The 26,718-nt window shown below is 59.9% G+C and overlaps 3 protein-coding genes and 1 long non-coding RNA gene across 6 annotated transcripts; all 4 read right to left on the bottom strand.

Annotated features, from left to right (window-relative positions):
- Positions 1-569: 569 nt before the first annotated feature.
- On the bottom strand, positions 570-3,418 carry SNRPG (small nuclear ribonucleoprotein polypeptide G). Of its 2 annotated transcripts, none has more exons than XM_075117392.1 (4): positions 3,294-3,418; positions 1,919-2,017; positions 1,084-1,208; positions 570-766 (listed from the first exon to the last, which is right to left on the bottom strand). In XM_075117392.1, the coding sequence occupies exons 1-4, from the start codon at positions 3,304-3,306 to the stop codon at positions 716-718; spliced, it is 288 nt and encodes a 95-aa protein (XP_074973493.1). In that variant the 5' UTR covers positions 3,307-3,418; the 3' UTR covers positions 570-715. The 2 variants fall into 2 exon arrangements, with proteins under 2 accessions (XP_074973493.1, XP_074973494.1); XM_075117393.1 differs by lacking the exon at positions 3,294-3,418 and adding an exon at positions 2,272-2,402 and having other exon boundaries at positions 1,995-2,017.
- Positions 3,326-4,672, bottom strand: FAM136A (family with sequence similarity 136 member A). Its single transcript, XM_075117391.1, has 3 exons — positions 4,552-4,672; positions 3,612-3,752; positions 3,326-3,514 (listed from the first exon to the last, which is right to left on the bottom strand). Exons 1-3 carry the CDS (start codon positions 4,636-4,638, stop codon positions 3,326-3,328), a joined length of 417 nt encoding a protein of 138 aa, XP_074973492.1. The 5' UTR covers positions 4,639-4,672.
- Positions 4,673-6,819: 2,147 nt separating this feature from the next.
- On the bottom strand, positions 6,820-14,267 carry TGFA (transforming growth factor alpha). 2 transcript variants are annotated; one of them, XM_075074580.1, is made up of 6 exons: positions 14,142-14,267; positions 10,446-10,499; positions 8,380-8,503; positions 8,003-8,152; positions 7,763-7,872; positions 6,820-7,676 (listed from the first exon to the last, which is right to left on the bottom strand). In XM_075074580.1, exons 1-6 carry the CDS (start codon positions 14,173-14,175, stop codon positions 7,669-7,671), a joined length of 480 nt encoding a protein of 159 aa, XP_074930681.1. In that variant the 5' UTR covers positions 14,176-14,267; the 3' UTR covers positions 6,820-7,668. The 2 variants fall into 2 exon arrangements, with proteins under 2 accessions (XP_074930681.1, XP_074930680.1); XM_075074579.1 differs by lacking the exon at positions 6,820-7,676 and having other exon boundaries at positions 7,704-7,872.
- A 10,267-nt stretch (positions 14,268-24,534) lies between these two features.
- Positions 24,535-26,517, bottom strand: LOC142048053 (uncharacterized). Its single transcript, XR_012657379.1, has 2 exons — positions 26,335-26,517; positions 24,535-24,887 (listed from the first exon to the last, which is right to left on the bottom strand). It is a non-coding gene; the product is annotated as an uncharacterized LOC142048053 (long non-coding RNA).
- Between the last annotated feature and the right edge of the window lie 201 nt (positions 26,518-26,718).

Here is a 26,718-nt window from a genome sequence, read left to right as displayed (position 1 = left end):
GATTGTCACATTTTCTGAGAAAACCCTTTGAGCTCTGCCCAAAGCTCACTTTCTACTGGTTGTGGCATCAGGTTTGTTCACAAGAGCAAACCAAAAAGGCCAGTTTCTACCTGGATCCATTTAGCGGCAAGATCTGAAGGCTTCTTCGGTCCAGTTCAGCCCCCGCAGGATTTCGTTCCTGCACCACAACTCCGTGGTGCAGAAATAAAAGTAAAAACCATTATTTTTTTTTTTTAAAATTTCTACCTTCAGGCAGCCCGGCTTGGCACAAGTACTCTATCTCACTCTTCCCAGAGGAGAATTTCACCATTTTCCTGCCAATTAGGAACCAATAACGTGCTCAACAAACGCGGCACGGCTTTGTAGCTTGCTTTACAAGATACTAAAGGGAAGGATGCCAAAGGTAGTGCCAATTTAGCATCCGCCTCAATAAATTAAGCCTCCCAAAAGCCTCTGCAGAGTTTTAAAGCTAATCAGGAGCAGAATTAACAACTGTCCCCACTGCGCCGAAGAACCAGCGCGTTTCAGCTGCCCCATTACCCACAAAAAGCACGTATGACTTACGCAAGTTACACTGATCATTACAAAATTTATTTAACAAAACAAAACAAAACAAAAAGTTTACACTCGGGTGCTTCGTGGCAGATTCAATGAGTAAACAAAATAGATGGGTTCCGTCACATCTCAGCCAGTAACAACGCAGGTTTCTCCAGCGCTATACTCGTTCCAAGGCTTCCAGCATAATGATGCTGTTTCCTCGTATTACCTAAGAGCAGAAGGTCAGAGCAGGTGGTGGGACGTGGTTACCCACCACTCTGCAGTGCTGCAGGTCCCGTCCCCCCAGTATATTTTCCTAAAAAGCTGGTGCTGCATCAAAAATTCACTGAATTCCACCCCCCCCAAGGATGAACACTATCGGATTTTAACTCTAAAACCCCACAGATTGTTTGGTAAAACTATTGCTATCGGGGTAAAACACACCCACTTCTTAAAATTCAGCTCGTTTTACATATACTGGCTACGTTTGCCAGCTGGTGCACGACCACTCACCCTCCACTCCTTTCAGCCCCAAGCGGCACTCACCACCATGCCGATATTGTTCTGTTGCCCTCCCGGTGCCATCTCCACACACTCATCGATGACGAGGTTCATGAAGGGATCAAACCCCCGCAATATCCCCTGGACGTGTCGGCCACCATTTAATTTCACTACAAAAAAAATCGAGCATGTTTAAAGAAAGGGAACAGCTGAAGTCGGAGCGTTTCATGGTTTCCCACCAGAGCGAGCAGGGCACAGGGAGGGAGGTTCTTTTGTTGATTCAAAGTGTTTAGAGCATCACATCCAATGTGGTAAGAAATGAATCATAGAACGGTTTGGGTTGGAAGGGATCTTTAGAGGCCACTGAGTCCAACCCCCCTGCAGTGTGCAGGGACATCCCCAACCAGATCAGGTTGCTCAGAGCCCCATCCAGCCTGACCTCGGATGTTTCTAGGGATGGGGCATCTCCCACCTCTCTGGCCAATCTGGGCCATGGTTTCAACACCCTCATTATAAAAAATTTCTCCTTCCATCCAGTCTAGATCTACCCTCCTTTAGTTTAAAATCATTACCGCTTGGCCTGTCACAACAGGCCTTGCTGAAGAGGTTATCTCCATTCTTCCTATAATTCCCCCATCCCAGGGCTTTAGGAAAGTAAATTCTAAATTAATATTGACCCCCCATTAATGAATTTTGAAGCCTGAAACTAGCCAGGGCCCGCTCCTGGTGGCCTGGTCCCCGCTGCGAAGGAGTGCTGGCCCAGGCAGGCGGCGTGTCCCCCCCTCTCCCCGCCACCAGGCGCCGCGAGGAGGGCGTCGGGGTCCCGGGGGAGCCCCCAGCCCGCCCCCGCCGCCCGTGTACCCCGCTCCCCTCCTCAGACCCAACGCTGTTAAGACAATTCGGGGGCTGGAACAGCTCCGGGGGGCCGGGAACAGCTCCGGGGGGCCGGGACTCACACGACAGCTTCTTGTCCATGAACCTGCAACGAAATGGCGGCGGATCAGCACCGGCGGGAAGGGGTGAGGGGAGAGCACCCCCACCGCCACACGGCCGCCATGACAGCGGGGCGCCGCGGTGCATGCCGGGGCGCCGGCGGGCTGCGGAGCATGGCGGAGGACGGGGGACCCCGCGGCCGCATTCCCGCCGCTCCCCCCCGACCCCAGCCTCGGCCCCAGCTCCAGCCCTATCCCTGGCCTCAGCCCCCCCGGCCGCGGTCCCGGCCCCCTGACGCACTTCTTCAGCTCGGGCGGGTGCGCTTTGCTCATGGCGTCCGCTCCCTCCGCCGCTCCCGCCGCGCTCTGCCGTCACCGCGCTCTGCCGTCACCCGCCCCCGCCAGCCAATGGGGAGCCGCCCCTCGCTCCCACCCGCCACGCCCACCCACCACCTCTTTTCCCACCGCCCCTCGCGCCTCCCCCACGGCCAATCACCACCCGCCGGGCCCGTACCGCATTCCCCCGAGCAGCGGCGCGGCGGGCGGGAGGCTGCGGAAAGCGATGTGCAATGATGTGCCGTGGTGCGCGGGTACACGGGGAGGTACGGCGGTACGGGCGGTACGGCCGGTACGCGCCTCCCGCCCGGCTCCACGTGCGCGGCGTCCCGCGCGCCGCGCACACGCGTGAGTGTGTGTGCATGCACACGGGGGTCACCCTCTGCATCACATGCGTGCAGGTCCCCCCAGAGCCATGCGGGAAAGTGGGGGTCGGCCCAGGCCTTGCACACGCAGAGGGGCTGCCCCACACCGTGCACTCGAGTGGCTGGGGTCACCCTGTGCATTGCAAATGCATGCAGCCACCCCACGCCGTGCACGCACACGGAGGCCACCCCGCACTTTGTACACACGCAGGGGCTGCCCCACACCGTGCACTCACATTGGGGTCACCCTGTGCTTTGCACACGCACATTCACCACCCCACGCTCTGCACGCACGCACAGAGGTGTCCCGCAGCACGTACACAGGTCACCTCACACCCTGTGCATGCACAAGCATCGCTCAATACATAGCACGTATGCAGGGTGCACCCCCACACACACACACCTTGCACCTACATGTGCGCATCACCCCACACCCTGTGCCCGCACAGGGATCACCCCGCATCCCGCACAAGCGTCGCCCAATATGTTGCACACCTGCACCGGTCAACCCTGCACCCATGTGCCAGCCCAGGGCTCACCCCTCAGCCTGGGTGCTGCTGTGAGCACCCAGGACGCCCCTGACCCCGCAGCACCCGTGGGTGGTAGGAGCGTGGCACCTTGCCTTTAATGAGCATGTGGGGCGCCGGCGCCCCGTTACTGTTGGAGGGCGGCCAGGCTGTCCTTCATCTTCTTGGCCATGGCGGGGACGAGGCGCAGGTGATCGTCCCCGCAGGTGGCCAGGCAGGCGTCAAGCTGGCCACGCACCCGCGCCTCCGCGTCCCCCGCCTCCAGCGCGTCCTTCGCTTTGTCATTGCAATGCAGCGTGCAGCGGCTCAGGCGGTCCTGCGCGGGTGGATGGGGGGGGGGGGGGAGGGTCAGAGGGCCCCTGTGCACCCCCTCACAGTGTTTCCCCCCCCTCTCCGTGTCCCCCACTGCTCACCTGGAAGTGCTCGAGCTCGGCGGTGACGATGGCCTGCGCCTGGGCCAGGGGCGCGTGGCACCGCTCGATGCATCGCTGCACCTGCTGCATGGAGGCCGCGCTGTCCTCGCAGCACCGCGCGCTGCACCGAAACATGGCGCCCTGCGGGGACACGGTGGGGTGGGGGGGGGGGTGGCGGGGGTCAGCGGGGTGCAGCCTGTGAGGGGGAACCCCACACACAAACTTTATGGGAGCACCCTGCGAGGAGCTGGCTGTGCCCTGAGCCTGCAGCTGGGGGGGGGCACAGTGCATATAGGGGGGGACACAGCGCATGAACTGGGGGTGGCACACCACATGTAGGGTCACAGGACGTGTCGGGGGGTACAGGGCGTGAACTGGGGGGGGCAGAGGGCATGGGGGGGGGGACACAAGGCGTGACCTTGGGGCGGACACAGAGCATGTGTAGGGGCATAGGGTATGTGGGGGGCACAGGGCATGTGGGGGGGGACACATAATATGTAAAGTCACAGGGCATGTGGGGGGCAGAGGACATGAACTTGGGGGGGGGCAGAAGGTATGTGGAGGGGGCACGGGGCATGCACTAGGGGTGGGGGGGCACAAAGCTTGCCAGGGGGGACACAGAGCTTGCAGAGGCCAGGCCCGGGGTGGGTCACAGGGCGTGCAGGGGGGGGACACAGAGCTTGCACAGGGCATGCAATGGGGGGGGGGGGACACACGACACACAAGGGCGATGCCCAGAGAACGGTGTGGGGCTGGGGGGGGGGGCACAGGGCACGGACTGGGGGACCGCAGGGCTGCGCCGGGAGGCACAGGGTGTGCGGCGGCGGGGCGGGGAGCCAGGGCTTGCATCGCGGGGGGGGGGGGGGGGGTGTCACAGCGCTGCCCAGGGCACACCCGTGGGTCACACCAGGCCCACGCACGGGCTCCCCCCGCCCGGTACCTGCATGCCGCGGATGCGCTCCCGCTCCAGCCCCTGCACCGCGCTCTCCACCGCCGCCTGCACCCGGCCCTGCGCCGCCTCCGCCATCCCCGGCCTGGCCGCGGCACCGCCCCGCGGGGGGCGGTGCGGGGGGCGGCGCGGGGGGGGGGCGGGCACGGGCCGGCACCGCCCCGCGGGGGGCGGCACGGGGGGCGGCGCGGGGGGGGGGGGCGGGCACGGGCCGGCACCGCCCGGCGGGGGGGGGGAGCCCGAGGTGCCGGCCTGGGCCGTGCGACGCCGTGCGGGGCTCGCAGCGGGGTGAAACGCTTGCGCCGCGCTGCAACGCTGCGCTGCTGTGCGACGCCTGCGCCACAGTGCAGCGCTGCATGGCAGTGCAAGGCCCACGCTGCAATGCAAGGCCCACACTGCAACACTCCACTGCTGTGCGACGCCTGCGCCACAGTGCAGCGCTGCATGGCAGTGCAAGGCCCACACTGCAATGCCAGGCCCACACTGCAACACTGCACTGCGCTGCAACACTGCACTGCTGTGCGATGCCTGCGCCACAGTGCAGCCCTGCATGGAAATGCAAGGCCCACGCTGCAAGGCCTGCACTGTGATGCAACGCTGCACTGCCATGCAACACCTGCACCACAATGCAACGTGGCACTACAATGCAATGCTTACCCCACAGTGCAAGACTGCATAGAAATGCAAGGCCCACACTGCAATGCCTGCACCGCCATGCAACGCCTGCACCACAATGCAACAAGGCACTATGATGCAATGCCTGCAACACTGCATGGAAATGCAAGGCTCACACTGCAATGCAACAAGGCACCACGATGCAATGCCTGCACCCCAGTGCAGCCTCCCCAACAACACCTGCAGCACACTGCAAAGCAAATGCACAGTGCTGCAAAGCCCCCTCCCCCATGCTGCAGCGAGGGCTCGGCTCAGCCACGGGTGACATTAAGCCGCCTGCCTTACTCGTGGCCATGACATTACAGACCCCTTCCACACCCCCCAGCCCCCCAGCCCTGTAGCACATCCAGGTCATGGCAGCAGGGAAAATTCGAGGAAGGAGCCAGAGCCCCGGCTGCCCCCCCACCCCCCTCGCTTCCCCCCGCACCGGGGCTGCAGCCGCCAGCTGCTGAGGCGAAGCAACCAAATACAACACCCCCAGGCCTCCCAAAATGCTCCGTGTCCCGCGCAGAGCACCCATCACAGCCCTGGGCTGCTGGGGAGTTCGGGGATGTGCCCCTGGCCCTGACCCGCATAGGGGGTTTGCACTGGACACCTCCTCTAAAACCTGCCCGATTTATACCCTGCAGCAAAGAACCTGCATCCTACAACTAGCAGAGCTGGGGGGGCTGGGGAGGACCCGCAGCCACCCCCCTGCCCGTAACCCCGCAGGGCACGGTGACCAGACGCAGTTTGCCCCTGCCCACCCCAGCACAGATCCTGCACCCGCATTAGCCCATTTTCCAGCCCAGCACACTGAGGCCAGGCCATGCCAGTGTGTGTGTGTGTGTGGGGGGGGGGGCCTGACCCCATGGAGGGGCTCATAGGGCAGGATGAGGCCTGTGGCTCCATGGGTGGGGGGAAGCAGCGGTGCTGCCTGCCTGGCCCCCCCCCCCCGCCCCAGCCCCGGAAAGGCTGTATCCGCTCCGGCACCTGCAGACCAGCTGGGCCGGCGGTGGGTGTGCAGAGGAAAGGGTGTGCATACACGCACCCCCCCACGCACGGCACGCCGCGCACACCCACCCGGGCACAGCACCCGGGCACAGCACGCCCTGCTCCTCCGGGACGTCTGTTTGGCGGCGGGGGGGGGGGGGGCCCGGAGCCGAGGGAGGTGTTAACAGCAAAGTGTGAAAAAAATCTTGGGGCTAAAAACCCCAACAGTTGGCGGCGTTTGTCCCAAAAGAGCTGCTGCTGGCAGAGCGGGGGGCTGCGGGCAGTGTGCCCCCCCCCCGCCCAACTCCTGCTCCCATGTTGGGGGGGGGTCCCTCCATGGCGAGGCAGCCGGGGTGTCCCCACCATCAGCTCCTGAGGGCCATGCAAGGCTGGGACCGCCCCCCCACCCCCATGTGGCAGGAAGGGGATCAACCCCCCACCCCCGCCCCTCCCCCTTACGGTTTGGGCTGGAAACAGGGGAACAAGGCTGAGCCCATCACCAGGGTGTCAGTTCTGCACCCTGGGGATGCTCCTCCTGCAACCAGCCACGGGACCCGGCTTCTCCTTTGCAAACGTTCCCCCCGAAAAAAGCCCCAAGAGACAAATTTTTTTGAAAAATGTGTCCTTTATATCACTTAAATAACTATAATCCAGGTATTAGGGGAAAAAAAGAACAGCCAATCACAATAACATATTATAGAAATCAAAATTAATTTAACCACACAAAATAAATTAAAACATTAAATATTAACTTTCAGTGCAACATATACAGAAGACATGAGAGTAACCATGACTTTTTTTCTTTAAAAAAAAAAAAAAAAGAACCAAAACCAAACCAAAAACCAAACAAAACAGCTTCGGATTGGTTATGATAAAGACTACGAGAAGAATTAACGCTGTACCGGGAGGTTAGAGCACCGGCTTGAGGAGGTTTCCTAGGATTAAGGTTCATTTTATTATTAATAAAAAGCTCGTATCTGTCCCCAAAGTGACCGCAGTCCATGCGACTGCCGAGGCGGAGGGTTCGCCTTTCTGTTTCTATAGAAAAATAAAGCCCCATCCTGTGGGAGTGGGGGGTTCTGGTTTAAAAAAAATAATCTGAGCAAAAGGGAAAAAAACAAACCCAAAACCAAAGGGGGGAAAAAAAAAAAACCAACAACAAAAAAAAAACCCCAATCCAAAGCGTGGCCGGGGGTTTGGCTTTGCGGCGGGGGCGATGCCCGGCTCTGCCAGCGCTTTGCTGCTGCCGGCACGCTTACGGTGCTGCCGAGCGCGTCTCCTGCCGGGGCGATCGCTTGCCGTCTTCCGTGGCCGGAGGGGGGGGGGGGGAGGAAAGAAAGACAGATAAAAAAGAAAACAACAACAACAAAAAAAAGAAGACCAAAAAAGAGGAGAGATGCTGCGCTGGTCCCCGGCGCGGGTGTCCTGAGTGGGGGGGCGGCGGCGGGACCCCCAGCTCCGTCAGACCCCTGCAGGAAAGGGGACGGGGAGCACGGTTACACCCCGGGAGCGCCGGTGGCCGGCGTCCCACCGCGGTGCCCCCCGGCTCCCTTACCCGTCTCGGCGTGGCAGCAGGAGGTACCGCTCTTCAGGAGCCCACCCGGCTTCTCCTGGCCGCCGACGGGCGCCCGGCACCACTGGCACCGCTTCCGCAGCCGGCAGCAGCTGCAGGGGAGCAGGGAGGGGATGGTCAGGGGCTGCGGGGGGGATCTCGATGCCCCCTCGTGGGCTGCATCCTGCCCCAAATCGGCTGGGAGGGGTGCTGAGCCGAACCCCCCCGGCTCCACGTACTTACTGTATGAGCACGCAGACGCCGATGAGCAGCACCGAGGCCACCACCGACACCACCACCAAGGCGGTGATCGTCTGCTTCTTCTGGTTGGCGGCCACCACGGCCAGGAGGTCGGCGTGCTCGCACCGCGTCCCCACGTACCCCGAATGGCACCTGCACCGCAGCGGGGGACACACGGGAAGGGCATCAGCCCGACAGCCAGGGTTGGGGAGAGCATCAGCATCACCCAAGGACCGGGGGGAAAGCAGCAGCGTCACCCGCGGACCAGGGCACCCACCCAACCCAAGCTCAACCCCGCTTTTTGGGGCTTCCCAGCCAAAGGGAGACACGAAGGACCCATCTGGATTTTAGTCATGGAAGGTTTTTCCCCCGGCACTTACACGCACGCCGGCTTGTCCTCCTGGACCAGGAACCGGCAGGTGCCGTGGAAGCAGAACTGGCTGTGAGAGTCAGGACAGTCGTTGAAGTGGGACCTCACCGCCGCCGCCACTGGTGGGCCTGGAGCTGGGAGCAAAATCAAGGAGAAAAATGGCATTTTGGGGGGCATTTGCCAGGCTGGCAGCCACCCAGGCATCGCCGACGGCGGGTCGGTAGCTCTGTTTTAGGGCTGGATGTATTTATTTCAGTGCTGCTGGGTGGGACGTGGCCCAGCAGCCGCATCCCAGCCAGGACCACCCAAAGGAGCCCAGATGGGTCCTACTTAAACCAGCCCAAAAATAAGCCTCGCCGGCACTGGAGGAATTTCCTAAAGACCTTAAAGCTTTAAATGGAGGAGAAGAAAGTTAACTAATGGTGGAGCCGGCTGCAGCCCCGGACTGGTGGCTTTGTGGGGATGCTGTTTTCCATTACACCCCGCACTGGTTTAAATTATCCTCCGCAGCAGAGACGGAAAACAAATATCCTGCTTTTGGATTTGCCTGGGTATAAAGCACATCCGATCGCTGTCGTTTCAAAGCCACCTCAAGTTCCTGTTGCTGTGAATTTATGGCAGGCCGGGGTAATTAAACCCACGTCTGTCAAATGCTTCCGGGTCTTTGGGGACACGAAGCGAGGAAAGACGGAGCGGGGCTGGCTCGGCTGGGGCAGTGGCCCGATGTCCCCGTCTCTGGTGGTGGGGAGAAAGGCATCGGTGGGAGGTTTGGAGATGTCGGAGCTGGTGGCAGCATCCTTGGAGAGCCAGGAGCTGGGATTTGGTCTTTGTGGTGAGAATCGCTGCCACCTGCATCACTGCTGAAATCCGCGCCTCGGTGCAACCCCTCGCCAGGAAAACTCTTGACACCTCCCTGCCCAGGGATGGCTTTATCCCAGGGGAGCCCGGACTCCCCCAACTCCTGCCTCTGGTCTGAATATCCCCACAAAAATAACCCTTCTTGAGGTTTTAACCTGCAAAGCCGAGCCCCAAACACAGCTTTGCACATCCCCGCTGCCAGCACCCGCCATCCCCCCCCCAGCCTGGGCTCTGAGCCCAGCAGCGATGGCCGTGCCCCGGCTTTGCAGCGTGCCCCTTTGCCTGCCCTGCCGCCGGCAGCGCGGCCTCAGGGCTGGCTCCCGGGACATCCTGGCTTGCATTAAGCCTCGGCGTGCTCGCAGCTGCCGGCCACATTGCAGCCGCCTCATCCTCCCGCAGCCCCGAGCTGCTGCTGCCCGCACGGACCCCCGTCCCCATAGAGTCCCCAGCCGGCGCTGCACCCCTTGGAGCAGCCCCTTTCCTCCAGCAACCCCAGCTGGGCACGCATCCATCGGGAAAGGAGCTGTGATCAGCCTCAGCGGTGCTGGCGCCTGCCCCGCGGCGGGGTTTTGCTCCGAAGCCTCCCGGCTCTGCGGGAGCACCGTTTCATTTAACGCTTCCCGAACGATGCTGTTGAACCACCCCGTTTTTCCAGCCCCAAAAGGAGATTTTCTGTCCCTGCCTGCAAACAGCCCTTCCCGCAGCCGGCACATCCCCACCGACGGCGAAGCCCCCACGCTGTGCTGGGCCAGGGGGGAAGCAAAGGGCTCTTAGCTCTCGCAGCCCATTGTGCCGCATTTATGAATGAGGCGATTTATCGGGTGCGACCGGCTCGGTGCCGCCGCGAGCCGGCGTCAGGCACCGGCAGCTTCCCCGCGGGACCTGTGGCACGGCTAACGAGACCACGCTTCCCCGCACGCCCAGCGGCTGCGTGCCAGGATTTGGCCCCCCCCAAAACAAGGTGCATGGGAAACACCTACCACAGAGGCTGGGTTTCCCTTGGGGATAAAGCACCCCGGGCACCCGCGGGTCAGGATCCCACCTGGGGACCCGTTATCCCCCAGGGAGGAGGATGGGACGCGAGAACATCCCTCCGGCTGATCCGGTGCAAGGATGCAGCCGCGCTTCGCTGCCTGTTCCTGCGCAGGTTGGCAACGCGGCTGCCCTGCAACTCCCCACCCCGGGATCGTGCCAGCTCTGCCCCGTTGGCAAACTCACCGCTCCAGGCCGCCGTGGTGTTCTCCAGCGCGTGGCAAGCGGCGAGCAGCACACCTGCAGAGAGGCCAGAGAGACGGAGGTCAGCCGGACCGTGTCCCTCCCCCCTGCGAGCAGGTTTACACAAAATCACTCAGAGATTTATGAGGTTTTTTTTTAAAAGGGGGGAAAAAAAAGCAACGGTGTTTGCTAGGGTGTTTTAAAGCCAGAATGGAGCTTGAAACCAGTCTGTTATTTGCATGTCCGATAGGCCCGTGCTTGCTCATCCAACAACCGCCCGCCTGCACAGCATCCCCGGCCCAGGAGGGTGCTGGTGCAGGTGCCAGCCGAGCAGCCACCCCCATGCACCGCGCCGTGCACCGGGCAGCACAACCTGCATCACCTGGACAGCTTCTCCCGCCCGTGTGCGCACAGCGGGACTGGATCCAGCCTCCGTGTGAGCTCAGGCACTGCAGCTGCCCCACCAGCCCCCCGCCCTGCCTCTCTGTGCCTGCAAACGCTGCCTGACCTGCAAGTGCCACCGCTGCTCCCCGGGGACCCGCAGGCTGCACCCCCGCGGTGCGAGTGGGGCTCCCCGGTGCAAAATGCCTGGGCATGGCGGGTTCTGTGCAGCCAGAAATACCCTGTGCAGGCAGAAATACCCTGGGCAGGCAGAAATACCATGCAACCCCGAGCACGGGGCGGGCTGCAGGTCCGGAAAGCTCAGAACAACCTCCCCAAGCTGTCCCTTTGTGGGGGGTGGCGGGGTGGAGTGGACCGGGGAACCCCCCCAGCTAAGAGGCTTTGTTGGGACGGCTCAACCCCGGGGTGCAAAGCCAGACAAGAGCAGCAGTCCCTTTGCTACGTTTGACCCAATTTCTTTCATGGGTTTAATCAAATCATGCAGAAAGGCGATGAGTGAGAGACCAACCCGCGCTCCAGCCCTTCGGGTTTGCATCCAGCAAAGCCCAGCAGCAACCGATGGCTTTAATTATTGCAGCAGCTTCCCTCATTTCAGCTTCTCCCCGGTCGTCCTCGCTGCACCTTTCCCACAGACCTGGCCAGTCCCTGGGGATTTTCTGCCCATGGAAACTGAATTTTAAGCATCCCATCTCCTCCCAGCTTAGGTATTTATTTTTCTTTGCTGCCACCAGTGGCTCATTGCTGGAAGACGCTTCGTCCTCCTGCCCCGCTCCACTCCTGCTCGTGCCGATACCCACACCTCCACGCGCCGAGGAAGCCACGCGTTATTTGGGAAACGACTCATCTCTGTGTCACGGCACAGCTGTGTCAGCCCCTCTGGCTTCCCACCTTGTCCATCCTCCTGCCGGGCCCCCGCTCGGGACCCTGCTCAGCTCCGGCGATGCCTCTGCCCTACCACTCCCCACAGCAGGTATAACGCCCCGCTCAAGTCAAAGCCGCTTTGGCTGGAGGAGCCCGGCCGAGGAAGCCGCCCAGCTCGCCCCATATGATCACCTCATCCCCCATCACTGCTCCTTGGCAGCGTCCGGCATCATCCAAGGGCTCCGGTGAGCTCCCCAAGAGCCGGCACAGGGATGCCGGGCAGCCCTGGCAGAGCCAAACACCTTACAGAGACACAGAGCATCGTGTCTTGACCGGCCACAGTGGGACTCCCGAGAGCCGGGACGTCTCCGTCAGGCAGCCTGGACCAGCCGCCGCCCTTGCTTGATTTTGGCAACCCCATCCCAGCCCCGTTCTCAGTTTTTTCTCTCCTCAAACCCAAAAGATCAAACCCTGTGTCAACGCCTCTGGTTTAATTTCAAAGACGGGGCTCAGCCATGCCCCCTCCCTGGCCCCATCCACCCCCTGGCCCCCCACTTTGGGAAGCTCTCCTTGCCACCGCCCCCAGCCAGCAAAGCCCCCCTGAACTCGCCCTCCCGGCAGCACACACCAAACTTGCTGATGGACCCCCAAACCCCCCGACTTGCTGATCGACAAACACGGACTTAAGGACTCCATCCCCAACATGACATTAATTACCAGCCTCCGCTTCTCCTCCACCACCAGCCAAGGGCTCAGCTCCTCTCGCCCCCAGCACCACCCAGCGCCTCACAACGTGAGGAGCTCCCCGTTATCGCTGGGGATTGTTCCCTGCCCCAAATTTTTCCCTCCTAATCCGCTTGTCTCAGATTTTCCCCTCGGCTCCGCAGATCAGCCCTTGGCAGCCGTCAGGTGCACGCACATCGGGCTGGAGGAGATTCCCCTCTCCCCTGGTATTTTAAGCAGATGCTCCAATCTGCTGGTTCAATGCGGTTTATAAAGGGTTCCTCTCCCTGCTGCAGCAACTGGGGCACCGCGGAGGCTTGTACGCAACCTAGGCTGGAGGCTGGGAGCAGCCATCGCCCCCAGATGGGAGACTGGGGAGAGCGGGGCACCCGGCCAGGTGGGAAACCTGTGGCTCGGCTCCCGACACGGGCACCCACTGGGGCCCAAGAGGTCCAAATCCACACAAGCGGCAAAGCAGCGGGGCACAGAGGGACACGAGCACCCCCAAACCGAGCTGGCAGGAGCCTCCGGACAAGCCGAGGAGGGATGTGGCTGCTGGAGTAACCGACCCCCCGTGGCGGCCGCCCACCCGCCCGAGGGATGCTCGGCGGAGGAGATGTGCCGGAGCAGCGGAGCGAGGAGGCATCTCGGCATGGCCATGCCAGAGCCAGAGAGGCAGCGCCGGCGCTGGAGCGGGGCCCAGACCGGCTTCTTTCCTGAACCCAAGTGCTGCAAAGAGCCTCCTTCCCACCCATCTGGCGCTGCCTCAGCCCCCCCCGGCCCCGGCTCCACCGCGGAGCTGTGGCGAGGAGCAGCAGAGCCCCGGTGCTGCGGGTGACACAGGCACGGGAACGCGCAGCCCTCCTCCTTTGGGACAGCAGAAAAAAAGCCAACAACCGAGGTCCAGCAAGTGCTGCCCACCCCCGTACCAGCCCTGGGGTCACCTTCCCCGGCACCGAAGCATCCCGCGCGTCCTGGCGAGGAGCCCCCGTGCCCCAGGTCTGTGCTCTCCCACCTCTATAGTCATCAAATCTCCAGGCTGGGAAGCATGTCCGGATCCGTCCCGTCCCGTCCTGCGCGCAGCATCACCGGGGTCCAGCCTCACCTACCTGCGGGTACGGCTCCCGGCCCCCCTTCGTCGCCACCTCACCCCAGCAAAAGGAGCAGACGATTAACGTTCCCCTCCTTTTAATTGCAAACCCAGCGATCCGCTCTCGCTAATTAACTCTACCCTAAAATAAGCGAACGAGACTGGAGGGCTCGTCCTCCCGCCGAGGCCGTACTTACAAGTCGTGGCGAAGGCGCGTTCCCACAAGCGAGGAGCGGTTAAGCAAATAACTTCAGGAGGGATCGAAGCCAAATTATTTTGAAGTATTTAGGGGAGCAAGAGGCGACCGATTCACACCCCGCCCCCCCCCCCCCCCCCCCCCCCACCGGTACACCCCCATAATTTGCAGAAAGCCTTGCCCTTAAAAATAAACCTATTTAGGGATGCTCGGTGGGGACCGCGCTCTGCCCCAACTGCTGGTAAAGTTTGGGGGGGTGGGGGTGGGGGGGTGGGAGCGGGGTTCGGAGCGGAGCTGGCGGGGGTGCCCCGGCTCGGCGGTGGGTCAAGGCGCTCCCGAGCAGCCGGTGGGGGTACGGAGGGGCAGCGGGGTTGGGGGTACCGGGGGTGCCCGCGTCCCGCCTCCCCCTTCCCCGCCCCGCACCTACCCATGGCCAGCGCGGCCGCCGCCTCGCCCGGCATGGCGGCGGTGGGGCTGGGGGAGCCGGGAGGGCCGGAGGGCGGCGGTGGCGGCGGTGCGGGGCGCCCGGCAGCGCGGCGGGGCGAGGGGCCGGGCTCCCGCCGGCGGAAATGGGCGCGGACTCGCCGCCAGCCACTGCGGCCCCGGGGCGGAGCCACCCCCGGGCCACCCCCCCCCCGCCCCCCCCCACCCCCCCCCCCCGCCACCGGCCGACCCCGCGGCGGGGTGTCCCCCGCCCCACCCCCGGTGGGCCCTGGCCCCAGCGTGTCTCGGACCCACCCGCCTCCCACCCGCTTCTTCGCTCCCCCCCCCCCCCCCGGGTTAGGCTCGGGGTTAGGCTGGGACTAAAACTTGTCCTCTTGTTGGGGAGTGTGGGGGGGTGGTTAACCCGTGTCATCAGCGTGAGTTGGAGCTGTGTGGGGTGACACCCGTGGGGTGAATCACGGGATTCCACTAGGACCCACTCAGCCCTCAAAACCCACCCGGCACGGCCAACTCTTGATTCTCGCACTGAGACATGGGCTATTTGCGGGGGGGGGGGGAGCGGGGGGGGGGGGGCGCAGGGGGACACAGGAGCAGCCCCCCGCCGATCCCTCTGTGCATCACCGGGCTCAGACGCCCCGATTGCCTCACTAACCGCAAGCGCGTTCCTTCATCTGCTGCTGGCCGAGCGCCCACGCCCCTTCCTCGCCGGTGCGGCTCCCACCTCGCTGATCCCAGCCTTTGTCATCCCCAAAATCAATAGGGCTGAGCCCAGGTTTCCTCTTCCTTGAGAAGCGTTGTGTGGGGATGGGGGGGCAGCGCGTCCGGACGGGGCCACGAGGACCAAAAAGATGGTCATGGCCGAAAAGCGGCCGGTGGTGAGTGCATCTCCCGTGGCCCTTGGCAGATCTGCCCCTGGGACAGCCGCTGTTTAACGCTTGAGCCTTAGAAGACTCCTGAGATGGGGCTTGGCCTCACAGGCAAGGGGCAAGCATGGTCTGAGGGTACAGGGGACAGGCAGAGGACCCCGTGGGACCCCCCACCGGTGCAGGGAGCCCCCGCAGCCATGCGGGTGGTAACCCAGCATCCCCACGGGAGCTGCTCCCAGCCCTGCGGTTTGAGCGGAGCCGAGCCCTTCCCGGCGTTCCCAGGTGATACCATCTTCCCTTAGCACTTGAAAGCAGCTCTTTGAAGGGGCTGGGAGCTGGTTGTTCGCATCGCCAGCGATCCCCAGATCTCCAGCGCCGAGTTTTATCCCAAAAGCCCAAGTGTTTTGGGGCAGCAGCCGTCACCCAGCTCCGGAAAAATCCCACTGGAGTCCCAGCCACGAGCGAGTATCCAACCAAGGGTGGCTGTGGAGGCTGCGCAGCCTCGGCTCCCCCTTTGAGCCCCCCACAGCACTCCCACCCTTCGGGGCTCGGCCCCAACACCCCAACCCTTGCACCCTGCCGCTCATGCACCACGAGGTAGATACAGCCCCCCTCCAGGAAAGACTAAACCCCGCTGGCTGCCGAGTCCCGGGGTGGCTGCGGTGACAGGCAGGGCTTCCTACCATCCCCACAAAGGGTCACCAACCAGCTGGGAGCACCCAAAGGACAAACAACCTGGGAGACGACCCCGGCACGGGCAAGGTTGTGTTGTTCCCTTGGTTTTTGCCTCCCCCCCAACCCTCCCCCTCCCCGCCCCCCGGGTTGATAACCGGGATATTTATTTGTAAATAGAGGCTTCCTCCTTTTTGCAATAGTCCTCCCACTCCTGGCGTGAATCACTTGCCGCAAGAACAGGAATGGTGGCAGGGCCGGCGGAGTCGGGGCAGCAAAGCTGGCAGGGAGGAGCGCGCTGCAGGCAGGGCAGGCAGGAGCGAGGCAGAGCAGTAAGCCCAAAGGAATTTGGGGATGCTCTCGAGTACCTAGAAAGCCGGCTGTGAAGTCACGGGCAAGTCGTACTAACAGGCGGCTCCTTCCTCCCAGCATGAGGAAGCGCTGCAAAAGAGCAATGGTACAATGGGGCAAAAAACCATGGCTTTGGGGTTGTATGATGCAATATGTTCTGGTTAAAAAGAAAAACTTCAGCTTATTGATTTATTTTTTTTCTTTTTTGTTTGTAACCAGTCGCCTTGGAAGAGCAGAAGCAACCCCCCCAGGGGAATATATTGTATTTGATCAAAGAAAACCCTGTAGAAGCGCGCAGAGAGGCGCAGAGAGCTGGCCGAGGTCGCTGCCCGCAGGCTTTGGGCCGGCTGCGTGCAGGCAGCCCCAGCACCCACCGGCTGCTTCGGCAGCACCAGCCAAGAGCATCGCCCATCACCGCTCCGGCCGCCCTTCTAGTGCTGGCTTTCATGCTTTTCCCACTGTTATAAAACCACAAAAACAATTATTTAATTGTTTTGCCCCAATGCTGGCAAGGTGCACAAAGCCGGGAGCCTCTGCGAGGTTGGTTTTTTTTCTCTTTTCCTTTTCGAATCGCTCTTTGTCAGTGGCTTATTCTGGGTTTGGAGATTAAAGGGGTTATTCCCTCGCCTCAAGTTAAGTGAAACCGCGGGCAGATCCTGCCTCACTTGAGGCTGGGCAGAGCCGGGCAGGCAGCGAGCGGATCCCGCTCTGGCAAATTGATCGGTTTAGGGCAAAACCCTGAAAAAGGCGTATAAACCCTGTTGCGTTTCACCAAGCGGGAAGGACGCGTTTAGTATGTATTTATTTTTGAAGCCTGACGCTGCATTTCGTTACCCCATCTCCCTGCCTGATACCGAGGCTGGAGGGTGATGGTTCAGACCCCTCCGCTGTTAGAGGCTGCAGGGGCCAGTGGGAAAACCCAAAGCACGGCAGAGGAGAAATGCAGCGGCTGTTTTTTGGTGATCCCCTGCTGCAACACACCCTCCGTGCCCCAACGGGGCAAGGAGGAGACTCCAGCCCCTGTGAAGGACGAGGAATATCACTGGCGAACGCCACTGTCCACAACCATCGCTCGGCGAGTGCGCTCTGTCTGCTTGTCCCTCCCCGTGACAGAGATCCCTTTAATCTCAGCTTAAAATATTATGACGTGGCGGTGAAAAAAGGCAAAAAAAAACCCCCAACCCCCCAAACCCCCATCTATATCCTGCCCCGAAGCAGCGTGTAACAAGGGGGCTGTGTGCTGGTGTCCGGCATAAAAGCCTCCGGCCGCCTGTTTATTTTGGATTATGAACATGAAAATTAGGCAAAGAGAAAACATCGCCTTTCGCCCTCCCCGCCTCTTCCCCGATGGCTCACACAAACCCAAATTGTAGCCGCCGGGATGTTTTTGGCTTCTCCGTTGAACGCAGAAATCAATCAGGCTGCAGCAGCCGCTGGGTGGGGGGGGGAGTTAGGTCCTCGTTTATTTTCTTAATGTATGGGCTCAGGATAAATTAAATATTATGCCCAGGGTCAGGCACTGACTTCTGCTGCCCTGGAGCTTGCCTGTCCCAGCCCCGGGATGCTCAGACCCATGCAGCACCCCTGGGGCTCCCCCAACCCGAATGCAGACCCTGAGCCGGGGGGGGTCCCACCGTGCCCCGGGGATGCTGCTGGAGGGGAAGCGCCTCTGACGTCTCCTCCCGCCTGTTACCCGCTGGCCTGCTAAAAACAGGGCCTTATTGGCGTTTTTTTTCCTGGCTTTATCTTGCAGCCACCGGTTCTGTTTTTCTGCCAGCTTAAAAGGCTCTTTCATAGCCAGGATTTTCCCCTGTGAATGTACATTTTATTCAAGGTTTTTTTTTGTTGTTGTTGTTGTTTTCTTTTTTTTCCTTTTCCTAAATAACTTCTTGGGGTTTTGTTCCTTCCCAGACATTTTCTTTAGCTCCCCCATTTCTGTTTATGGCCCTTCTTTGCAGAAAGCCTCTATAAATAAAGGATTTTTGACCTATGGGCTCCCCAGTTCAAGCCTGGCCACCAAAAAGGGCTTTGTTGGCTGCAGCAACGCAGCTGGTTCCAGGCTGGCACCTCTCAGGCTAATGTCAATAGTGGACCGGTTAGCATGAGATTATATTTTTTATATACATATATATATTTATCTTTATTGAGCAGTGGCGAGGGGGTGGGGGAACAAGTGTGGTCCGGCGTGGATCAGAGCAAGCAGGAATTCTCCTTGGGAGCAGAGGAGAGGGCAGAGGGGCCGATGCCCCGTAGCCGGAGCTGGTCCAGGCAGTGGCTGTCAGGTCCCTCTGCCAGGTGTTTTGGCTGCCGTGGGTTTTACCGGCTCTCCTTAACCCACCGCGGTCGCGGGAAGCCACGTTCATTTACGCCGCCGAGGGTTGCCTGACACAAGGGGCATTCAGCTGCGGCGGCCAGCGACCCAGCGAGCACTCGAGCGGCTGCACGTCTGGCCGTGCCCTTAAAAATCCCGAGGCCAGGCTCTGTTTTCCTCCTCCTCGGGGTTCCCCTCCCAGGGCTTTGCAGCAGGACCAGCAGCAGCAGGGTGGGACGCAGAGAGCTGGGAAGGGCGGGAGGGTGTTGGGGCAGCTTTTGGGGGAGCAGCCCCCCCCCCAAATGGCTGCGGGAAGGGGCTGGGGGGCTTGGGCTACCCTCGCAATGCAGGTGGGACCCACCAGGCAGGATGCCCAAGGCATTCAGCCAATGCATTTAGGCTCGTCGTGCCCACCCTTTCTCCCCGAGCCACCGACACTGGGCAAAGAGCCCTCGGTGTCCGGCTGGGAAAAGCACCCAAGTCCGGCCGGAAAGCAGCCGGCAGCTGAACAGAGGCCCTCAGTCTCTGGGCCATTAATCCAGCCGTCACAAAAGGCGCAGTGGCAGGTCACAATGCATGGCACATGCCTGAGCTTGATGTATTTGTCCTTGTTCTGCTTGTTTATCTATCATTTGCATTGTGCCTGCCTGGCAAGCTCGCCGCCCCGCGCCCGTCCAACGCCGCTGGGAACGCTGAGTCAGCGCCCGCAGCTCCGTGTCCCCACGCAGCGACCTCCCGGGCATCCGCCGACAGCCGGCCCTGCTGCCGAGCCAGCTCCCCGGAGCCGGGAGGCTTGGGATAGCATCGGCACAACCGGAGCCCCCGCAGCCGCTCGGCTGCACTGGAGCATGCAAAGAAAACATGGCTTTCCTCGGGAACGTGGGAAAGCAAACACGTCTCCCCCCCGGGCTGAGACTCCCCGGCGCGATAGGCGACCCCACCTCCCACGGGAATGACTCACTCGCCACCTTCGGAAGTGGAGATGGAGGTGAAGGATTGCAGAGGCTGGGAGCTCCGGGGACGGTGCGGGAGCCCGGAGGAGACACGCGTGACTCAGCCCGGCAGGAACGGCAAGAATTTGTACCTGCCCAGGGAAATCACACACAGGTAAAACAGGTTCAGGCGTTCTCTGCTGCCATAACTCCTCCAGGAAGGGGAGAGAGACCCTGGAGGGATCAGATGCTCCCAAATGCTTGGAGATCCTCCGAGATCTTGCAGCATCTCACACCTGTGTTTCTCAAGCGAGACAAACCCCGGCAGGGGAAGGCTTAAATTTGCACCCGAATCCAAGAAATAGTCACCACGCAGCCTGTGCCATGCTGCCTTTGGACCCCGTACCTTTGCGTTTGACTGTAAAGCACTTAAATGCTCTGAATTTGGCTCAAAACAGAGTGGGGAAGCGACTGCAATAAACCTCTGCCAGACGGGGAGGGCGAGAGCTGACAGCAGCCGTCCTCGGCGGGGCTTTCACCATGCTTTCCCTGTCTGCCGGCCAGGGGAACGTTTGCTGTCGCTCCGGCAGTGCCCCTGCCCCTTGGGATGGGGACCACGACGGGGCTGTGGCACCTGCCCAGGGAGGCTCGCGCAGGAGGTGCCACCGCGAGGCTCCCCTCCACGGGCAGGGCAGGGGCGGGACGAGGAGCCACGGTGCCAGTCTGCTCAGTCCCCTTACGGAGGGGCCTCCGAGACCCATATTTAAGGAGCAAACGTAACCCCCATGGAGACAGGAGCCCTGTGGCCGAGGGGACCTCGCCAGGGGACGCAGCCCCTGCGCAGACCTGCCCGCGGCTCCATGCCAAGGCAGCGGTGGGAAGCCAGATGAAATGCAAACATTGCAGCGGGAAGAGCCGGGGAGACCCGTACTTCGCTCACGCGGCCGCCGAGCTTGACAACACTGAGCCGATTTTGCTCGGTTGCAAAACAAAACTCCACCGCTGGGCTCGCGCCAAGCCTGGAAAATTTCGAGTGCAAGGAGCAGCGCGGGCAAAGTTGAGCGTCACCGACAGCGGCTGCGTGCGCGTAGGAATGGAGCTGCTGCACAAAGCCCGAGCTGCACCGCGGCAGCCCAGGACGGCCGCAGCCGTGATCTGGGCTCTGCCTTTCGTGCGACGGACCCGGGGGCCGAGGACGCAACGCCGCAGCTGATGCAAGAAGGGGAATTCGGGCAGGGAGAAGGGAGTTAGTTTTCTGGGGGTAGTTTCTATTTTGGGGTTGTGTCGCAACCGTTTCCTGAGCGGTGATGTCGCGCCTCGGCCGGGTGACGGCATGCACGCCGGCCTGCCTTCTTTCACAAGAGCTGCTTCAGGAAAACACCCTTTGCAGTGCGTGCTCCAGCTTCCCCTCCAGACAGCCCACGTGAGGGTTGCGATGGCTCCTCGCCGTTGTTTCCCTATCGTTGAAAGGAGCCCTTGGTCCCCTTGGGGGGATGCACCGGAGCTGTGTCTGGAGCCCTCCCTGGGACAGAGAGCCGTGGTCCCACCAGCTGTACACCATGGCTTGCGTGACCACACTGCAAAACTCCCTTGCAGACAGGCTCAAAATCCCAGGTAGTATTAAAACCATAAAAAAAAAAAAAAAAAAAAAGTCCTTTTCTTCTCCCAACACATCAAGAAACTCAATAAGAGAGTTCGCCACATCCATCAGGGCTCTTTGATGGTCACCCGGGGCTGACAGCCCTGCTCGGATGAAGGTGCAAACTCAACGGGCTCTGTTGGAAGCACACTTCGGCTGCCCCGGCTGCCCTTCGCCGGCTGCCCGGCCCGGCCGTCATTTAAAACCACTGAAAAGAATCGGGAGCACAAAATGCTGCCCCGAGCATCACAAAAGCGGCCTGACGTCAGGGCGCGGGGAGGCGAAAGGCTCCAGGCCAAGAAAAGGGAAGCTGTGTTTGAAAAATGACAATTTCTGTCTAGGAAAGGCAAGGCCATGAAAGGAGCCCTTCTTCGGGGCTCTCCAGGAGCCCGGGCGCAGAACAAGAAAAGCCTTTGAACAGCCGGGTAAACTCCTCGGCAGGCTGCCAGCCAGCGCCTGCGAGGAGCCCAGCGGAAAAATCTATCTGCAGGCTGGCTCGGGAAGCCGGGGAGACATCCCTGCACGGCTGGCCGTCCCGGGGGGTGAGCTCCTTTGCCGGGGCAGCCGGCTCCCGGCGAAGTGCTCCGGCTTTTCTGGCGTGCCAGCCCGCTCGCAGGTGCGTGCCGGCAGGCCGCCCGCGCTGGGAGCGGGTGCTGCCCACGATGGGGACGGCGGCGAGGGCAAGGCGGGTACGGCCCACCCGGCACGGCACGGCCGCTTGATCCGGGGCTGAGGGCAGGCGTGCCGGGCGCCGACGGGAGGCGAGCAGGCAGCTCTACAGAGAGGGCTGGAGAAAAATTTAAAAAAGGAGGAAAAATCCCTACTTGACCGTACACTCCTATGGCCAGGGATTTTTGAAGGTTTGCCCTGCACCCGACAGGCACCTGTCGCATCACTAATGCACCCAGAAGCAACAAGCTCCTATTAAAAATAGAGTTCATTCTGAGCAAGACACCGAAGATGTGCTTAGATATGATATGTTTAGGCAACGCACAGCACATCCCAGCTCGTAAAGCCCGAACGCTCTTAAAATGGGGCTTCTGCCCCCTTGGGCTCTCCTGGCACATGGGTCTTTCGCACGATGCCAACACGGGGAGGACACCGAAATGCCGGGGCGGTGAGCCCAGGGATGGGGAATAGCACAGCGCATCCAACACCTTCCTCTGCTGCCTAGGGGCAACCCGGGCTGAGCTGCACAAAGATCACCTTCCATCAAACCCAGCTTTCACAATTCTCCTTTTTCTCTCACATTTGTTCCCCAAAACACCATGAAATACCAAACGCCAGGAATTAAAAGATAAAAGAAGACCTGGCAGGCTGCCCAGCTACCTCCAGTCAGGGCTGCTCACCAGAAAGCAGAAACAAAATCGCTCCCTCGGCTGCGGTGGGTGGCAAAAGGCAAAACGCCGCATCCCGGTGCCTTATAACCGCTGTTTGACTGAAAAGGGAACCAAACGCCACCGAAGCGAGGCCTCGACATGACCGAGGGCGACCGGCTCGCTTGGGCTGCGCTGAACTCGCTGGCCTCGCCCTGCAAAGCCCGGGGACGTCCCTGGGTAGCAGCGCAGGACTGGGCGCGGTTTAGCGGGGAGGAAGAGGTTTTATGGGGTGTAGGAGGTTTTACAGGGTGTACGCGGCCTTTGCGTGGGCAGCCATCCCGAGGGGCAGCTCGCAGGGATTGCTGCGCTGCTGACGGCCAACACCTACTGCGGAAACGCCAGGCCAGGAGCTGTGCCAGCCCTCGCCCATCTGCAGGGGTGATGCAGGGAGCAGGGCACCCCGAGCAGGGGCTCGCCCGGAGCTGGGCAGCCCCAGGTGGGAGGATGGTGCCATCTCCTGGCATCACCAGGCTTCTCCCACCCCAAAGTCATGCATCAACGCAGCAGGGACCAAGGATGCTCGTCTCTGCGAAGGGCCAGAACCGGTCGCCTTCTGTACAGGCTGGGAAACCGAGGCACGGAGCAGTGGCACAGGCGGCTCATAGCACCCGGAGCCAGGGGGTTGCAGCGTGTCCCTGGCTGCGACCTGGGGACCCTCCGGCCACCTCTGCCTCGGTGTCCAACCGAGACACCCATCCCCTGCATTTCACCCCACCTGCCTCCCTGCAAAGCTGCTCCGGCTCCTCGCAGGGCCCCGTTGAACACGAACTCCCGGCGAGCGGCATTTGGGCAGGTTTTGGCAGGCACAAGGGGAGAGAGGGGCAGCACAAGGCTGTGCAGGGATCGGGCTCCGAGGGGCCGCTTCTGCCTCTCAGTTAAATCCAGAAATAAGCTTTTCTAGATCTCTGAAGCGGACAGAAAAGTGGCACCAGGAACGAGACCGTCTCCCCACATACATTCCTTTTTACGTCCACCTGAGGGAAGAAATCCTCCTTTTCGTTAAGCACAACCTCACCGAGGTATGTAACGGGGATTCGTGGTTCAAGAGCTGAACTGCACAAAAAACTACGGAAGATCAAGCTTTTTAGTTGAGGCTGAAACAAAACAGGCAGCTTTTGGTTTTTCAGAGAAGGGAAAAACCCACACAGAGCTACAGGTCGGCCTGGAAAGGCTACGCTGCCATTGAGTGTCACGCTCAGGTTCTGTCCTCCGTTCAACTTCCCCGGTTTTGCTTCAGGGCTGTTTCCAAGTGAAAAATCTGCTTTCAAACAATCAAAGTGCTCTGCTCCTAAATCTCTGCCTGAAACACTGGAACGTTTCCAAAATGCATTATTTTAATTGTCAGATTGGAATGTTTTGACATTTGCAAGTATTCCCTCCTCTTTGGCCAAGCTGGTTTGTTGAATTAAATCCAGCTTCACTAAAAGTTTTGGTCCCATTTTCGAGGAATGTACATTGCGTGGAAAGGGAATAATTACAGTACAGAGCCAAACGATTAATCTCTGCCCTGATTTAAAACAACATGAGAATCTGCCCCCTTAGCACTCTCGTGATACCTATAAATTGCCAGGGATGTAAGAGGGCTCAGAGGTAGGGTAGACCCTGGGGAGCACTTGTAAAGAATTGTTTTCATGCATGAATAATGCAATACCTTTTTTTTTTGCTTTGCTTTGCTCCTCAAACTTGCTTTAAAGTTCAGGGGAGCTGGCAAGAATCCACAAGACTGTAGTATTTCCTATTTAGATCAGACTGAAAAAAATTGCCTGCGTAGCACAGCTACCGTTAAGCCATTACTTCCTCTGGATTAGTTACGGGAGCAGCCGTGGGCAGCGCGGCGAGGACCGACCCGTTGGGGGACCCACCTCTGCTGTGTCGGCCGCGTGCAGTGGGACGACCAAGAATTCCCTCTCCCGTCACAACAAGCCCTGCTGGCATTCTTTAAATGCCACTTTTGTGGTCTGCTGCAAATAACTGCTATGTTGTTCTGTGCAATGGACTTGCAGATGCTATACGTTGACTTTTTTGGGGAGAATGGGTCAAACTGTCACAGTTCCTTATCAGAGATGCAGGGCAAGAAGGGGAAAAACTCTTGAATTCACTTGCAGGTACATCGTGGGCAGGAATAGAAAATAGCCCTTTTAGCCAGCACAGATTCTCCCTGGGCTATTCCATTATATTTTTAAAAGGATTAGCTTTCACCCCTACACAAGTTTCCTGATAAGCAGCCTCAGCTTTTCTTGTTTAATTGCTTTCTGCCGTTCTTACAAATCATCCCCCAGACCCAGGGTACAGTTCGTATAATTAAATAATCAATCACCAATAAGCCCAAAAGATTCAGACATGATAAACTTTCGATTTGTTTTTAACCAGTTCTAATACACAGTGGCATATCTGCACGATGCTCAGCCCAGTTCGGAAGGAGTTATCCACGCTTTATTCGCACGTGCAGCTTTCCTGCTTCTCAGTTAGCTCTCCTCTGCCACCAGTCCTCCTTCCTCGTGCTCCACGGCCTGCTCTGCCACAGCAGAGAGACGTTTCCATACCCCTCCGACACTCACACACTGGTGGCTTTGGCATTTCTAATGAAAAGATAAAGCACAAAGAAATTCGGTGAGCTCCAGCCAGGGGGAATGGGGCCAAAAGCAGCTTGGACTAACGTGCATGGAGCTCTTTGCAGGAGCTCAGACCCCCCCCGCCCCGAGCGCTCGCCCTGCGTCTGGCAGCCCTCTTACGAAATACTGCACGGGGTGCCCAAGAAACAACATTTACTCTGAAGTGCAATTAGCCGCAGATGTCTCCAGCCGCGGGAAAGGGCAAAGTCTGTTGCCAACAACTGCCTCCACTGCCCCAAGCGTGGGCCACGACGGCGCACAGACCCTCCCCTGCAAGGCTCAGCAGCGCCTCGAGCAGCAGTGCAGGACAATAAATCACCTTACTCGTCCCCGAGGGCATATCCCGATTCGGCATAGCAAGCATAAATCAAGCCGCGGCCAAGGAACGCCGTTACGGTGACGCAAAGCAGCAAGAAGGCAAAAGCTGTTTGCAGAGCCAGTCCTGTTCCACCGAGCCACAGCGAAGTCAGGTGCAGGAGAACAAAGATTCGCTCGAGGACAGCCACCCCTTGTCACCCCAGCGTAACTGCAAAGGGGTCTGGCCTAACCCGAGCAGCGTTGATCCATGGCCCATGAGGCCCGGCTGATGACCAGCACGTCACTTCTGACAGCCGGCGAGGAAATGTTTGTGCTCGGGCTGGTTATAGCAGTAATAATCACGGGGAGCGATAAGCCTGAAAAATGAGTCAGGTGATTAAATGAAGCCCAGACCTCAGACGGATACGCGCAGGTCGGGATGCTGAAGGAAAAGGGGAGGGGATTAGCATGGCTATTAAAGTCTGTAGAGCGCTCCCTCCATTTTCCAATAGCTTAGTGAGGAAATCCAACCATGCTGTGCACAAAGATTTTTAAGCATCTACACACCCCACGGTGACATTGTCCAGGAGAGTTTCCCCACCTATTCTGCACCTCTGGCACCGATGCTGGCAGCCAGGTGGGGTGGGCAGCCGCGGCACAGAGCTGCAGGAGTCGGCTCCTGAGCAAGGAATGCGCCAAGCAGAACACAGGATATCTGCACTTGCAGGAGGGGAAATGCTCGCACAACCCTTGCAAATATTAGGAAGGGCTGTTTTATAGCATCCAGAGAGGCTTAACCCGGAGCCTTCATCCCGCAAAGGGATTCAGAGCTTCTGTTCTAGTATATCTAAACAATGAAATAATTTTCCCTTTATTAGATCTGTACGTATGACCAGGTTGTAAACAAACACCAGCACCGTCACTGCTGGCAAAGAATAATCTGCAGCCAAAGTAAAAGCAAAACCAACGCAGCAGGAGAAACATTTGATTATCCTCCCTTCTTACCACGTCCGAATTAAATTCTTGCTATATCAACTAAAGAAAAGCTACAGCTGTACTCAGAAGCTTGGGAAAACAAAGCTTGTAGAGAGAAAAAAAAACCCCTAGTGCTACTTACAGAGCGATGGCCCGAACAGCAACGTGACACAGCACGGAGACCTCTCTGCAAACACCAAGGCTGGCAGGAAAGGGGGACAAAAGGACAACTCGGGTGGTTTCACTTCCACTTTCTAAGAGCAGTTTAGGAACACGGAGCACACACAAGACAGCCACCCCCCAAACCTGAATGCCACCCCCTGGGTCCACTAATACAGCTGATCTGCCCTGAGCAGCCTCCCCTGAGCCCCTGCTCCACCCTCCCCACCCACAGCCCAGGAGCTCTATTAAGGCTCAGGCTCAGGCCCATTGCCCTGGTCTGCAGGGTGCTGTGAGTGAGCCTGGCTCAGGAATCCACGTCCCTCTGTACGCTGCGCTTGCCGCAGAGACCTTGCGGCTGTCCTGT

Source organism: Phalacrocorax aristotelis, chromosome 24, assembly GCF_949628215.1.
Source record: "Phalacrocorax aristotelis chromosome 24, bGulAri2.1, whole genome shotgun sequence".
In the NCBI taxonomy this organism is placed as follows: domain Eukaryota; kingdom Metazoa; phylum Chordata; class Aves; order Suliformes; family Phalacrocoracidae; genus Phalacrocorax; species Phalacrocorax aristotelis.
The sequence above is the reverse complement of the archived record's forward strand: the minus strand, read 5'-3'. Positions and strand labels throughout refer to the sequence as shown.